This window comes from Mixophyes fleayi, chromosome 8 (genome assembly GCF_038048845.1).
Source record: "Mixophyes fleayi isolate aMixFle1 chromosome 8, aMixFle1.hap1, whole genome shotgun sequence".
Lineage (NCBI taxonomy): Eukaryota > Metazoa > Chordata > Amphibia > Anura > Limnodynastidae > Mixophyes > Mixophyes fleayi.
Window position 1 is genome coordinate 3,702,601 of NC_134409.1, and position 15,900 is coordinate 3,718,500.

At 40.0% G+C, this 15,900-nt stretch overlaps 1 protein-coding gene across 6 annotated transcripts in view; it reads right to left on the reverse strand.

Moving 5' to 3' along the window:
• Window positions 1–15,900, reverse strand: part of ST3GAL3 (ST3 beta-galactoside alpha-2,3-sialyltransferase 3) — a 239,927-nt gene that overhangs the window by 116,816 nt on the left and 107,211 nt on the right. For 3 of the 6 annotated variants that reach the window (XM_075181687.1, XM_075181688.1, XM_075181686.1), the window contains one exon: window positions 1,899–2,012. The exons of the other annotated variants lie outside the window; for them this stretch is intronic. In XM_075181687.1, the coding sequence (XP_075037788.1) occupies window positions 1,899–2,012 (114 nt within the window). The remainder of the gene's footprint in view (window positions 1–1,898; window positions 2,013–15,900) is intronic. 6 annotated transcript variants of the gene reach the window in all.

Consider the following 15,900-nt stretch of genomic DNA (forward strand, 5'->3'; position numbering starts at 1 on the left):
TAAGTCAGTATGTGGCGCAGAAGTTAATTGACAGCATGCCAGGGCGAATTGCAGAGGTCTTCAAAAAGAAGCATCAACACTGAAAATATTGACTCTTTGCATAAACTTAATGTAATTGTCAATAAAAGCCTTTGACACTTATGAAATGCTTGTAATATTACTTCAGTATACCATAGCAACATCTGACGAAAAAGTCTGAAAACACTGAAGCAGCAAACTTTGTGAAAACCAATACTTGTGTCATTCTCAAAATTTTTGCCCATGACTGTATAGAAAATGGGTGGCAGAAGTTTGGCTAAGAGACGGGGTGGAGAAAGTTACAAGGGGTGACTTACGGCTTATAAAAAAGGTCAGGTCTGAGGTGGTCAAATGCTGTAGGACGCTAGGAATTAAAGGGTAATTTATATGCTACCTATAAAAGTCTAAGGGCTAGATTTACTAAGATGCGGGTTTGAAAAAGTGGGGATGTTGCCTATTGCAACCAATCAGATTCTAGCTTTCATTTATTTAGTACCTTCTACAAAATGACAGCTAGAATCTGATTGGTTGCTATAGGCAACATCCCCACTTTTTCAAACCCGCAGCTTAGTAAATCTAGCCCTAAGAGTCCTGTGGGGAACCAAGCTGTGAGGTATTACTATTAATATAAACCAAACTAGTAACGTCTGGGTGTACTTATTTGTTTACTATTTAAATATGCAGTGATTTTTTTCCCCATAATCACCACATACCAATTTTTATTGAGGAGAGGTATTGATGCGGCATAAGTTGGCTTCCAATGGTTGGCTATCAAACCTTTAGCGGCATTGAGATCATGAGCCTGTCCAGACCTACACTTGGAAGCCCTTATACAAATAACAATGGATCCTTATTGGATTGGGTGTTGAGCAATTTTTCTTAGCAGCTGTGATACCTGTTTTCCAAAAGGCATCAATTATGGGACACGACAACCTGATGTTTAAGAAAGATCCGACACTACCACAGTTTCTCCAGCAAAGAAGAGATGTGGAACCGTATATTTTTTTGAGTCTTTGATGGAACAAGGTACCATCTACAATACATTTTTCATGAGCTTTCCTTTATTAGAGTTGAGATAGAAAACTAAGATATATGCTCTCTAATGGTTGACCAAGCCCCCTTATCTGGTGGTCTTCCCAAGTCAGCCACCCATTGTTCTTCTCACTGATGGATCAGGTTTTTTTTTTGAGTCAAACAGCAGGTTATAGGGTAGTGAGATAATTCCGTTGCTCAAAGGTCTATGATAGCACTTTGCTTCAACTGGAGATAGCTTTCTATTTATTTTACCTCTGGGGAAAGAAGCGAAATGTTTCATTTGAAAGTAGATCCCTAACACAAACTGTAATTGATTTTTTTTATGTTAATTGGATGTGAGAGAAGAATAGTATACATTTTGTAGAGTTGGATTAATTTATGCATAATTTATAAAGTATATTCTGAAAAATGGTGAAGATTGGTTTATATAAAGGAGCTTACCATTACTGTGGGATTTTTACAATAATGTATTGCTTATTTGATGCCTCATTTTTTTATGGAATATTTGTTATTACTTTTATATACATTGTGCTTTTATAATTCTATAATTGTGCCATTTGTTTTTTGCTTTCCATTTGAAAACTTAATCTAAAAATAAGAAGCCATACAAAGATTCTTATCGTATGGATCATAGGACACAGAACATCAGGAAACAGTAGGGTAATTATAACATTAGCATCTACTATGGGCAGAACACTAGAACCACACTCCAGAAAGTGATATAACAACAATTCATCATAAGTGTTAATTATCGTTAGTGAAACTTCACACAAAGTACTGCTCACGTCATTAGTAGCACAGGGTAAAATTTCAATCAACAATGTCTTTAAACCTCAAACACCTACTTATTAGCGACGGTTCTGGAACGAACCCCGGCTCTTCCTCGCTTCTGTCCGCCACAATGTGCGATGGGGCCACTGAGGGAAGGGTGGAGATCCCAGCTTTTCTCTCTCTCCGTCCTGTTCAACAAGGAAATCTTTCCCTCAGTAATTCAGTAACCAGGCGGAAAGGGCAGCGTAAGAAAGCAAGCATAGGGTGACAGCCTGCGTAGCCTGAGAGGGAGAGGGTACAGTGGCTCCTCGTTCTATATATACTCTATACGGAACATATCACAGCGCCGTGTAACGAGGGATAGATGATCGTCTTTGATGTGCGCTGTCACAATGCAGTTACATTTCTGGACACCACAATCCAGCTAAACTGGTAAAATGTAAAGGTTGTTCGCTATTTATGAATGAAGTTCTGGTTAGCAGAGATATAGGGGGCACTTTATTGAAGTCAGTGCTGTCCAACATATCAATGGGAAAGTCTGCAGGCTGGATACCAAATAAGTCCTAAAATAAGATCTCAGAAGGTTCTCTGGACGCTTCTGGTCACCTGTGTGAGGATTCACAACACTAGCACCTGATAACAACTGTCAGAAAACAATTACTGTGAGGATTCACAACACTAGCTCCAGATGACAACTGTCAGACAACAGTTCACAATGACAGCTACAAACACCTTCTCTCTATTCCTGTAATCCGCACTCTGCTAAGAACAGCAATCTAGCTAGTCACCTCTCCTAGACTAGTGCACAGCTCTCCTTACCCTTCAGTGAAAAGATCAGTCAACCAGAACAATTCAACTCACCTGTTTGTAGCCTTTATAAGTCCCTCAGTTCTACCAAACCTTTACAGGAGCAAAGTTTTGGGGGGATTTCTCTGCTTGTTCTTTGAATCAAACTTTTTTTGTTATACATCATGATTCTACCTTCTCCAATCCATTGACTTTGTCCATCACTATTCTACCTTCTCCAAGAGCTTGATTTTGGCTTTGTCGATCATTATTCTACCTTCTACAATCCATCGACCTCGACTTTGTCCCCCACTATTCTACCTTCTACAATCCTTCCACCTTGGCTATTCTACCTTCTCCAATCCATTGACTTTGTCCATCACTATTCTACCTTCTCGAAGAGCTTGACTTTGGCTTTGTCGATCACTATTCTACCTTCTCCAATCCTTCGATTTCAGATTCATCCTCCACTCTTCTACCTTCTCCAATCCTTCAACTTCAGCTTTTACCTCAGGTGTGTCTCTGATAGCTACCCCAGTTCTTTCCAGCACTGTGACAAGCTTGTTATACCTTGGACATCCTTAACTGAAGCAACACTTGACAAATAACGAACAACCTTACGGAAATCTGTAAATAGGCAATATCACCGTCTCTCCAGTTACTAGATAATCGCAACTGTGCACATCAAGAAAAGACCCTACTCATTTCATAATAAAAAGGGCATTGGTATCTTTAAAAACATCAAATAAGAATTTATTTAGCCAACTGAGATATGTTTTGAAAACTGAGAGGAACCATTATATTGTAATTTCTTTCCCAAAGCTATAGTGTCAGGGTAATCTTTCTTCTTACACTACTAGTATCCCTGCTCAGTCTGTCTCCTTACATTCATTTGCATGCTACAGCCCTTGGAGTAAGGCCCAAATTATGAAGGAAAGGAGACAGATTTAGAAAAAAAGAAATATATGGCACAACAACAATAGCAACTATGACATATTGGTAGTTTTCATATACACACAAATCAGAAAAATATTTATTAATGATTACTTTTAGAAGCAGAATAAACAGTATGAAATAATGTATCACCTAATTAGAAAGGGCTCTAGCTGTAGGGGCAATGGGTAGTAATGGCCATGGTAGAACTGTTAGCCCCACACATTATGCTGTGTTACGTGTTCCTGTGCGTGTAAAATGGTAAATATTCCTCCAGTTACATGGCACATGAGTCACACTGTATCCGGTACCGCGAGAGCATGCAGGAAACGCGTTATGGCAGAAACAACTTGCTTCATACGCTTTTTGTGGAGAAGGATTAGAGCATGCAAGAAAGGGTTAATTAGGTATCAAAGCCAAGCTCCAAACACAGAATACAAAACTAACAGTAAAACCTGCTTATAATACACAAGTGACGTTAATATATAAAGACCTGTAAATAATATCTATATAAACAGTGAGTTCTAACGTATCTATTATAAGAAATAATGCACCACCTGCTGTGAATCATGGCTATTAGAAGTCACCTCGGATTTCTGTCATACAAGCGCTCAGTCTGCAGCATTGTGATATAATACGGTTATAGAACTCTTCGGTGACTTGTGATATCCATAGCAATTACAGTAAAGAGTGCAGTATCCTATATGTACTGAATCTTGTACACAGTGACTTTCATAGACATTACGCATTTCGCTTTTTATTTAGAAGTCTAAAATCATGTATTTAACACAGATCTAATAAAACCCAAGTGTGTAACATACGTATCTCTGTCTCACAACCACAGGACAATATTTCAGAAACTATTGATCTGCGCTCTACCAGGACTTATTTATTAAAATGTTCTCATAATGCTGTGTGATTATTACAAATGTAACAAGTGTTGTACTGGACTGTGCTGCAGAGACCGCAGTGATGGGGAAAATTAGGAAAAATTAAATTCAAACTGGAGATGAAACACCTGTGCTCTGGTCTCTAACCCCCCCCCCCCCTTCTTGTTTTACAATGGTTCCCTGTCTCAGTTTTACTGATACATCATACTCAGAAATAAAGCAACTGCTGAACCAAGAATGTCTCTGACTGAATACAGAGGACAAAGAGCTTTATTTTCAGGTAAAGGTTATTAACACAATATAGCAGCGTCATAAACCCCATGTAGTTGTACAACACAAGATCTTCCTTCCGTTACAGATGCCGATATAGACGATCTTATCTTCTGTGATGATTAGAGGCAAAAGAGTTCAAGCAGAAATCCTTAAAGAGCCTTATCCATTCTAGTCCTTTATGTATATAACATATGTCCGTATTTATGTATTTTGGGATGTTGTATCTATGGTTTGTCAATGTGTATACCTGAGATGTGAAAGTCTTGTGCTGTGAAGGTAAGGTGTCTTTATAGTGCACAAATCTATGTTCCAATATGTAAACAGGATTCCTCGGCCTGAACTTAAACTTGGCTGCAAATTTTGCTTGGGCATCAAATCATGTTGCACAGCAAAGGGTCATGGGTAGCAGGGTGGCTCAGTGGTTAGCACTTCTGCTTCACAGCACTGGGGTCATGAGTTTGATTCCCAATGGGGCAGGGACTGATGTGAGCTCTCTGTACAGCGCTGCGTAATTAATGGCGCTATATAAATAGCCGATGATGTTGATGACGATTATGATGAAGGTCCAGCAAGCCTACAGATGAGCCTGTTGATTTCATAGTTGGTGGTAGCTGTACACTTTCATTAAGCAGATACCGAGACGAGAAGATTGACCACTCAAATTCTATAATAAATATTCTAGAACCAATGCACTAAAATCCATAGATTTACTGCACCTTAGGATCCACAATGTAGGTTACCTGAACTTACACATTCAATATTTCAGATCCCCTGAACCTCAACATTCCATATCTATTACACATTGAAAAACCTTTATTACTATATCATTCCATGTTCTAGAACCATTGAACTGTTCATTCCAAAGATCATCGCAAGTCAACATCCCATATTTTAAGGTCCTCTAGATGTTTTCAGTCTGAAATATAATTAAGGAACCCTATAACCACTGCAAAAAATCTAATTTAATTTAGTAGTCATCAAAATTCAACATTTAAGGTATACTGTATAACAATACCCCTTAATTCTAGATCCAGAAGACCTCAAATCCATTAGCTCACAACACTGCATGTTGTACTATAGAACATTGCATCCATCTACCCCATATTGTAGATCAGTTCCACCTAAACCATTCAGTCTAGATTCACTGTACCTCGAAAACCCATATACTAGATCCATGTTCTATTCCAGTGCACCTCAACATTGGCAAATGGCTGATTAGGGTTATAACTTTGCCCTTATAATATTGAAAGGATAATTCCACCAACAGCAGCGGATTGGGATGTTCAACGCATAATGCACCCAAAGCTTTAAATATTTTCAGCTTGGGGTGGAATGATCCTTTAATTACTGCAAGTTTTCCATATTTAGAAGCAACTTGTTCCATTGTGCAATAATATGGAGACTCTTAAGTAGATGAAATTGGAAGTCACACAGCAATCTTTCTTGTTGAATAACCTTGTGCGTTAGTGTAAGATTCTGTATAATGGGCGAATTCCGATCATTCCTTAAATGTTCAATAGCTGCAAAATCTTGAAACCAATCCCTTGGTCACACCTCTGTTAGAGAACAACCTGATTCTTGCCAATTATCTGAGAGTATAGCCCACAGAATGACTCACTTCCGTCACTCTGGCCCCCGGCAATCCGTCACTGTGACATGGGTGAGCCTTAAAGAGCTCTTGCTACTATTTTCCATAAGAACCCACTTGGTTTAGAGACACCTTCATCGACTAAAAGGGCTACGTATATATAGGGGGAGGGGGGCTTTTCAAATCATAACTTTCCTGAAGCAAAGAGCGAGGAATTTTTAGCTTACCCTCCTTCCCCCATTCAAGTCTTCCTTTCTCAAGCCAAAAAATACTATTTTCGGACTCGTACTATATCCCTACAAAAAGTACTAATGACCTATTCAATAGATTCCACGTGCAACTTTCACAATTACTTTTTATTCTCTGCTGGAGAAGAATTCGTGGAGGAAAGTGCACAAGTGACACAATAATATAGATATATATAGTTACATGTATATGTAGAAGAGTGTTTGAAATACACACATTGTGCATCGGGGGCACAAATCCTTATTATTAAGTCACCGGTAGTCCGCTGATCTCTTCATCACCAGCCAATCACAGGCAGCAGCCAGCGTGGAAAGCTACTTCTGTTTGGTGGTCCCAGGGGCTCTCTTCTTTCATTATTTAGCAGCGGGCAAAGCAAGCGTGTGGACAGCTCATTTTCTACAATGGATCAAGAACGAAGAAATAGAAGACGCTCATTGGTCTACAGAAGATCAACAAAAATTGCATTTTACATTTAATAAAGGGGTAAATGAGGGTTTGGTTAGTGTGTTATTAAACTTTCATTTATGTGGGTTTTTCGCCCCTCTATTTTGTTATAATGGACTGAGGTCTTGGGTTCATTATACTGGGACCACTTCGGGGGTCCTAGTCTACTTCAATGCCCTGCTCCCCACAGCTCTTTTTCAACACAGGGATCGTGGTTCTGTGTTATAGAGGAAACCAGAAGAGTCTGTCTGCTGCTGGCGCTTATAGACCATTTGGGTGTGGAACTATCATGAAACGAGGTTTTAAGGATCTATCCTCCCCGACAAAACACACCAGTGGCTTTCTCGTCTAAATACAGTAAAGATATGTTTAGGATATGTGAATTTTAGGGGCATATTGACCAATTATCGGTGGTATTCCCCAATATTTTTCTATCAATTTCGCAGATGATCGCTTAGATTCTTCTGAACTATTTACTATAGCTTGCCTGCCGGGACAGTATTTACGAAATCAGGCTGTCCCGGCAAAGTACTTTCCCTCTTGTGATATCTTTGGCTGCAGTGGCAAAATACTTCACTTCCTTGTTTGAACCGCGCATTTGTGGCCAAAAGTCTGAGCATGTGCAGAATCACACTATGGAGAAATACCACTTCTGGCTGCCAGAAAATGAGGTAGGATTCGCCTAACATGATTGTCTTTATGGTATGATTATATATCTAGAATATATCTATCATCATCATCATCACCATTTATTTATATAGCACCACTGATTCCGCAGCGCTGTACAGAGAACTCATTCACATCAGTCCCTGCCCCATTGAAGTTTACAGTCTAAATTCACTAGCATACACACAGACCCACACAGACAGACAGAGACTAGGGTCAATTTTGATAGCAGCCAATTAACCTACTAGTATGTTTTTGGAGCGTGGGAGGAAACCGGAGCACCCGGAGGAAACCCACGCAAACACAGGGAGAACATACAAACTTCACACAGATAAGGCCATGGTCGGGAATCAAACACATGACCCCAGGACTGTGGGGCAGAAGTGCTAACCACTGAGCCACTTTTGATATGTGAAAGGCAAATCCTACTTTCACCTGGGGAAATAAACGTTGATTACTCACTAATTTATTTGCTTCAAAAAAGTTAATTCTTTAAGAAAGTGGATTTTAGTGATTATTGGAGATTGATTTATTGATAAGTTATAATGCGGTGCGGAGTCTGCTGGCACTATATAAATAACAATAATAATATATTCTAATATTAATAACTATAATATTTTTTTTTATCCTTACAAATGTGACATCAGTCACTGCCTATAATGGAGTGTTTTACATCCTGTATTCTGCTATCTGACAACATCAGAATCTGTTCCGCATCAACTATGCAAAGAAGATTATTAAACTTCCCCTATCGGTAACATTTAAATTCTGCTCTGATAAGAAAACGAGAGATTAGGGGAATTCCCGCACAATCCAGGGTTGTCTGCACACTGGTAAAATCCTGTTTCCTTCAGGGATCATTTCCTTATCTAGCCTTACACTGAAGGTGAACCCGTCACTGTTGGCATCAGTGCAGTGTGTTATATAAGTATTTGCATGATTAGATGGTGGCATTTGTGGATTGAGAAATATTTTGCATAATTATGTGGGCGGAAGGGGTGTGTGGTGCTTTCCTCACTGTATGGGAAGGGAATTGCGTGCCAGTCTCTCTGACCCATAAAAATAGATTTTGTTTGTTTGTGATCAGCTTAACGGGGGAAAAAGTTGTATATTTATACATGTTCCTGGTTGTGTGGGGCACTACAAAGCTTTTTAGTGGCACAAAGAGGCATAAATCAGTATTTTCCCAATAACTATATCCGTAGCTCCATCTATGCACAGATAAGTTACCAGGTGAACAATAAAAAAAACAAAAAACACAATATTTGGAATAAAGACTGCCACAATGCCCCCCAACATTCGGGAGATATATGGATAACTTGCACTTTGGAAGTTATAAAATACCCATAATGTGTCTTGTGTTTCTACCAGTAGGTGGAAGAGAGTTGTTGGCAGACTGACGCTTTATGAGAAAAGCGCCACATGTACCCGCGGGCATCTATAGATCATGCCACATATGGACATTATTTGTTTTATTTTATGGGGGGGACTCTTCATCAGTCTGGCATTTTCTCTTTGGGATCAATGAATCCCAGCGTGCCAGCACCCAAAAATGTAAAGCATACAAGTGGATTGAAAGCCCTCTATAGACGGTCAAACATACAGTATATTGGTTATGCTTAAATTGCTAAGGTGGATGGGCAAATATGACAGTAAAGCTGGGTACACACTACAGGTGTTTCAATCAATTATCCTGCAGTTCACAAGATAAATGAACGTTGGGTCCGATATCGCATTAGTGTGTGCGCTCCAACAATCATGTATTATCTTACCAAAATACATGATGGCATCTGCCTAAAAATCACTATCAACGATGGAACGATGTCAGGTAAATGTGGCAGTGTGCACGCACTCACCACCAGCAGTGTAGGCAGATATCTGTACAGGGTACAGAGTCAGGATCTTCTCAGCAGATGGTTATGAGAGATGAATATCACAGATCTGAAGGTAAATCTGGTAGGTGTGTACACAGGGATCTGCATGATCATCGGGACTGTCAGTCGTTGGTGAAATCGCTACAGAAATTGCATCTGCAGTAATTTTCTGTAGTGTATACCCAGCTTAAGATGTGCTTAATGGTGACATTTTCAACGTCACAATACAAACTGCATTAATTGTGCACATCAGATGTATAGTAGATGCGGAACGCTATATAAATGCCCCTGACTATTTAAACCTTATGGGCCTGAGTTATTAAGGAGAGCAAAGCATAAAAAGGAGTAATTTTGCACCTGGGCAAAACCATGTTGCATTGGAGGGGGAGGTAAATTTAAAATGTGAGGACAGATTTATAGTTGGGATAGGGCATGTCCTAGATCAATTTTAAATTCGGTGTAAAAATAAAGCTATGAAGTATTTGTGTGCTACATGACAAAAAAGCCAGTATTTAACTTATGTGCAAAATAATAAACTAATTTGCACCCCTTGTAACATGGTTTGTCCAGGATCAAACTTACTCCTTTTCATGCTTTGCTCTCCTTAATGACTCAGGCCCTCGGTCTTCACACCACAGATTTATTCTTTACTATCTAATAACTTGCTGCAATCATTTATCACTTCACAATGATATATAACAATACTGTACGCACAAAGTACAAACTACTCACAACTCCGCAGGCGTTAACTTCAAATATTTCCAGGATACCCAATAACAGCAGCCCTTACAAGCGAATACTTTGATTACAAGCTCTTCTAACCAGAGCATTAAACTCATGTATATCAGTGTGTATATAGGTGCTGCATTAACAGACTAACTGCTGGAAAACAAATACTGTATACTAAGCATTTTTGACACTTCTACTGTAGCAGTAAGATCAGGGACGGCCATCGAGTTATGTTATATAAACTCAATCCATCGCCTGAGAATTTTCTCAAGTGGGATCCTGTCAAAATGTATTTATACAAATGAAATGTGAGCCCCAGAAACCCAGCACTATTTAATTAGAGACGGTCGGCTGGTTCTTAGCGAATCGGCTCTTTGCATAAGGAAGTCCAAAGATTTTGGCAGCAGAAATAGAGAACACCTAGGACCTCCATAAACCCTATCTCTTATTTAGTATTAAGTGCTGAGAGCCGTGATAGTTACCGGTGTCTGTCATTACTAACTGCATTCATCCAGTTGGTAATGGAAATAAGCGTGCAGGGTTATAGCTTCCTAAGGGGAAATGTTGGGACTGTCCTGGGAAAAGGGGGACATAGCGCAAACATAAAGATAGAGTTCAGTGTGATACACTATATACACCCTCACCAGGATTTGAAATGATGATTTTATGTTATATATAACTGAGGAAAAGTTGAGTAGTAGCTGAAAATACTTATATTCTGAAAATGTGCATTTAATAGCAGTGGGAGCTGCCACATGGCAGAGGTACCAATCAGTGTGTGCCGGACCTTAGAGAAACCCTACCAGCAAGTGATCCATAATTCTTCTTCATCAGCAGCAAAAGATTAATTTCTTAATTAAAGTGTAACACACACACAGTCCACTAGGGTGTCTCTTTACTCGAGTATTATCCTCCAAAAAATTGAAGACCTGGAAATCAGGGAACACGCCTGGTAAGAAGGTTCAGGATGTAGTAACAGTCAGCGGCACCTCTGATCGGGGGATAATGCTGCCACACCAGCCACAGGAATAAATACATATCTCAGATAAAGGAGAGAGCTGAAAGACGAAAAGCATTTGATAGATGAAGTGTTTGCTGATAATTCTATTAGTATAATAAGACCTGCACTGTAGCCTAAGTGTGTCTCTGGAAAATGTCTATATAGCACAGCATACAAACTCCTGGTAAGGAATATTCAGTATAATCGCTTATTAGTCCTTTGTGAGTTATCCACCAGCGTGGTATTTACCACTCATCGAGGGCAGATACACAACATATTCACTCTGTAGGGCTCAGGTGTCAGCATAATCTCCTGGCACTGAGATGCATTTCACCCTTTATCGTATCCACTTAAAAATGATTTACTAGAAACTCCTTGGGCCCCAGGGCCCGCCCGTTCACAAGTAGCGTCCAATGACAAGGCCGGCTGATGAATAGTGGTGAAGATTAGTTTTTGCTCACGGATTTACCTGTATTATATAAAACAACTGATATTAAACCTGTTACTACTAATTATTAAGTAACAAAAACCTACTGTGATGGCAGCATAGTAACTCCTTACTAGGCTACGGTACAAGAAGTGGATAACACTTTATTGCAGCTGATAAAACAGGAAATCCTGCGGGCTGTTACCATACATTGTATACTATGTTACAAAGCAATAAAGATGTATCGCCAAAGCTTTATAAACTTTAACTATAAATTATGATATGCTACATTTCACACCAGGTTTTATGTAATTTTTGGTTATATTCAGGATCTTATTTTCAGCTGTGTTATAGCTCTACTACCACCTCCTATAAAACATTATAAATGTGCTCTTCCCCGAGCCCCGGGGGGCTGCCCATGCTGACATTTACCTGGGACGCCGCCAGGTCTATACTACAGAACCAGCAAATAAATTCCGTCCGCCGCTTTAACATAGCAGTGGAGGGAATGGGTGTCAGCTGCAATCTCTATATTACATATAATGCATTAACAGAGGTTTTCACCCTCCCTCATATTTTCGTAAAGCCTCTTATTTTCCCAATACTAGACAACGTGGAGGTTCCTCTTTTGGGTCAGTTGGGACGTCCAATTGGCAGGGACATCCGCTGACCTCTGTAAGACCTCATACTACCCACTGGCTGGTGTTATTGGGTGTTGTACATGTACTTATAATACTACTACAACAAACGGGGGTTAAAAGGAAAACATTGTTTCCAATAACCCCATAATCACTCCCGATATTACTGATGTTAGGGAAGCTGTCTGCTCTATTCACTCGAGTTTTCCACAAGGGAGCACATTGGAGAAGCCGAGGAACCTTCGATGACCTCCTGAATTTGTGCAAAACGCTATAAACTACTGCACATCATACACGTTTGCGTTTGACGTGTGGTTTCACTGGCATTTGTATTTGTGTTGTTTTGTTTTTTTTTAACACAAAACAAACCCCAGTGGGTATAAGGCCTAATGATCTCCAAGTGCACAGATATCATGTAGGGATAACAATGACGGATCCAGCTTACAAGTCCACGGAGGATCCGGCTATCAGATCTGACCAGCGTTATATCCTCCTGTGATCAGACATAGCGGCATATTTAACAAAGTGTGATGATGCACTATCGTGCACTTAACATACAATTCATGCCCCGATGTGTCCCCCGCATATTTATTAAAGGTGCATCGCAGCAGATATCATGGATATCTGCTGCTTTGCATTCTGCTTCGTTTTGGGGAGCAGTCACCATTCAATAGTATGGTGACTGCTCCCTTTTGCAATCTAACAAGTTCCGAAAAAATAGTTTTTTTCGGGAACTTGTCTTGATAATGTACCAGCTGAAGCTGGCGTACATTATCATAAATGAGAAATCTCAGTGCTGTCAGCTCTGCTCCGAAGAGCAGAGCTGGACAGCGCATGTGTGGAGGGATCATGTGATCCCTCCCTGTCAATCACAGCTCTCTCTCTGCAACGATAGTTGCAGAGACAGAGAGGGGATCTTTGTGCGCATGTCCAGTTCTTGGAACTGGACATGTGCAATTGAAGAATGAAGAGAAGACCCAGAGACAGCGCTTAAGAAGAGGGGGGTAAGTATGATTTTTTACATCACAGAAACAGCAGTTTTTCAGAACTGCTGTTTCTGTACTGGGTTGTACATAAATGTGAGAAATAGTTCAATCCTTATCATTGCGATAAGGATTGAAAACTATTTTTCACTTTATGTTAATATTGATAAATGTGCCCCATTATTACATAGGCTGATTAGGGCAAATTCTCCACAAGTTCTAAGCACAGTAACACCGCTAATTTAAGCATATAGTGGAGAATGCAGGAGACACCCACTAAAACACTGGTGTGGAGTAATGTAGGAGATAAAAAAAAATAAGGCTAGGAACATGGGCAGTGCGTCGCGGAGCCCCATAGCAAAATTTGGTTAAAGGTCTGAAGATGAAGCCTACTCAACTCTCAAATAAACCAAAGGTGGCCTCGTCAGAGTTGGCCCGGTGCATCTGCAATACATTCCAACTTCACATGTGCCAAACCCGCATATACTCAGAAGAGGCCTCTGTGGGGGAATGGGGGCCATCATAGTGGGTGACCCAATATTGCTGGACCCACTTCACCTCTAGACCCCAGCGGCACCCCCCTGAGGTGCCAGTAGTGCCCTAAAAATGTAGAAAATGGTTACAAAAACCCAAACCAAGACTTTCGTTATCATGTTATAACTGATGCATTACATCACTGTTTCCCAACTCCAGTCCTCAGGGACCCCTAACAGTGCAGGTTTTCCAGGTGACCAGTGAAATAATTCTACCACCTGTGGATCTTTCAAAATGTGTCAGTTAGTAATGAATGTGCTCCAGCAAAGAGATATGGAAAACATGCACTGTTAGGGGTCCCTGAGGACTGGAGTTGGGAATGACTGCATTACATTGTATGTACACACCACTGACCGTAGTATGTACACAATGAAACGGCTGTAATATAAGTTATTATTCTTCCAATATCATCAAAAGTTTTGACAACTCCTGAAACTCCGTGAACATATTGAGATTGTGGCTATCACGCTGGATAAATTGATGCGCCCACATTGGCACTTAGTGCTGGCAAACACTAAACAACCCTCCTATTATCTATCTCCTGTTGTATAATAGACACATTTGTCCGCACAGCATCCAGAAGCAGCAGCTGTGTTAACATTTCTTTGCCAGCAATGATGAGACTTCAAAACCACTGAAAGACCTGGCAGAGCTTCAGAAGAGCTGTGAGGCGTTCCCCGGAATGCCGCGGCACGCAGGTGTTCTGGAGTCATGCTTACAACCAAGGAAAAGATTTGTTGGCAGATATTTATTATACGTACCTGAGAAAAATGTTGATGCGTTCAATACTTATTTCACCTGCTGCATTCATAACTTGCATACCCATTACACATATTGGAGGGAGCTCTATTGTTGGCTGGACCAATATTCATCAGAATGCAGCTCATCAATTCACAAGGAAGCAGTGACACCATTGAGGTATAAGGCACAAAATGCCTCATGTGCCTCTGTAATGTAATTGGTTCCTATTAAAAGGAGAGGCTGAATATTGGTCTGCCTCCGTTGGTATTAAAGTGGATCTGTCATTTATACAGAGCGTGCTGTCCAAAATTCAACCGTTCAACCCTTTGTTCAACACCCTCTCACCATCATTTTATGGATGGTTGGTAATCTACAAGTTGCACAAAAAAGAAAATTAAATTAAAAAAATTGACAATTAATAAGATATATTAACGTTGCCACCAATTACTGTATATACAATATCATAAACCTACCGTCATTACAAACTACTTTAAAACTTTGACTGTACACTGCTACAAAATACAGATCCCATTCATTCCTATAGATTGTAAGCTTGTGAGCAGGGTTCTCTTACCTCTCTGACTGTATTACCCAGTATTGTCTTATTAATGTTTGTTCCCAATTGCAAAGCGCTACGGAATCTGCTGGCGCTATATAAATAAATGTTGATGATGATGATGATGATTCCTACATACTCTCCTTATTGAGTTGTTTCACCTACATCCGATACAATTCCTCATCAGTAGAATTACACATATAACAGACTAGAGAGAGCAGATTACTCACCCAAAACCACAGGAAATCTTGAGGATAGAATGATCATGGTAAATTAAGATAAGATTCACAGAAAGCCAGAAACAGGAGTCTACGGAGGATGAAAACTGAATCGTCTACACAGATGTCAATATTCTGATTATCAAGAGCTTGAATCATCTGCACCTCGTCTAGAAAGGTTGGGGCCACCAACTGGCAGGAAAGATGGTTCTAACTAATATTCGAACGAAAGGTTCCAATGCCAGAGTTTCCAATTGAAGGAGAGAGAGAGACAACATCCATCATCTTAAATGGGATTGTTGGGGAGTTAACTAATATGAGAACTATTCTCAATAGGCAGTCTGAGCAACCTCTCCGGGCGAGTAGATTATGAGTGTGAGAACCCAGGATTCTCCTGTACAACAGCGTCCAGGGTACAGACTTAATTACGCTTTTTTTTACTGCATTAAGTCATTTTAACGCTGTTTTTCGAGTGGGTTAACTTTACCCGCGATTCAATTCCACTTTTAACGCTCATTTTTTTTTCATGAATCGGTCCACTCGCGCTCCA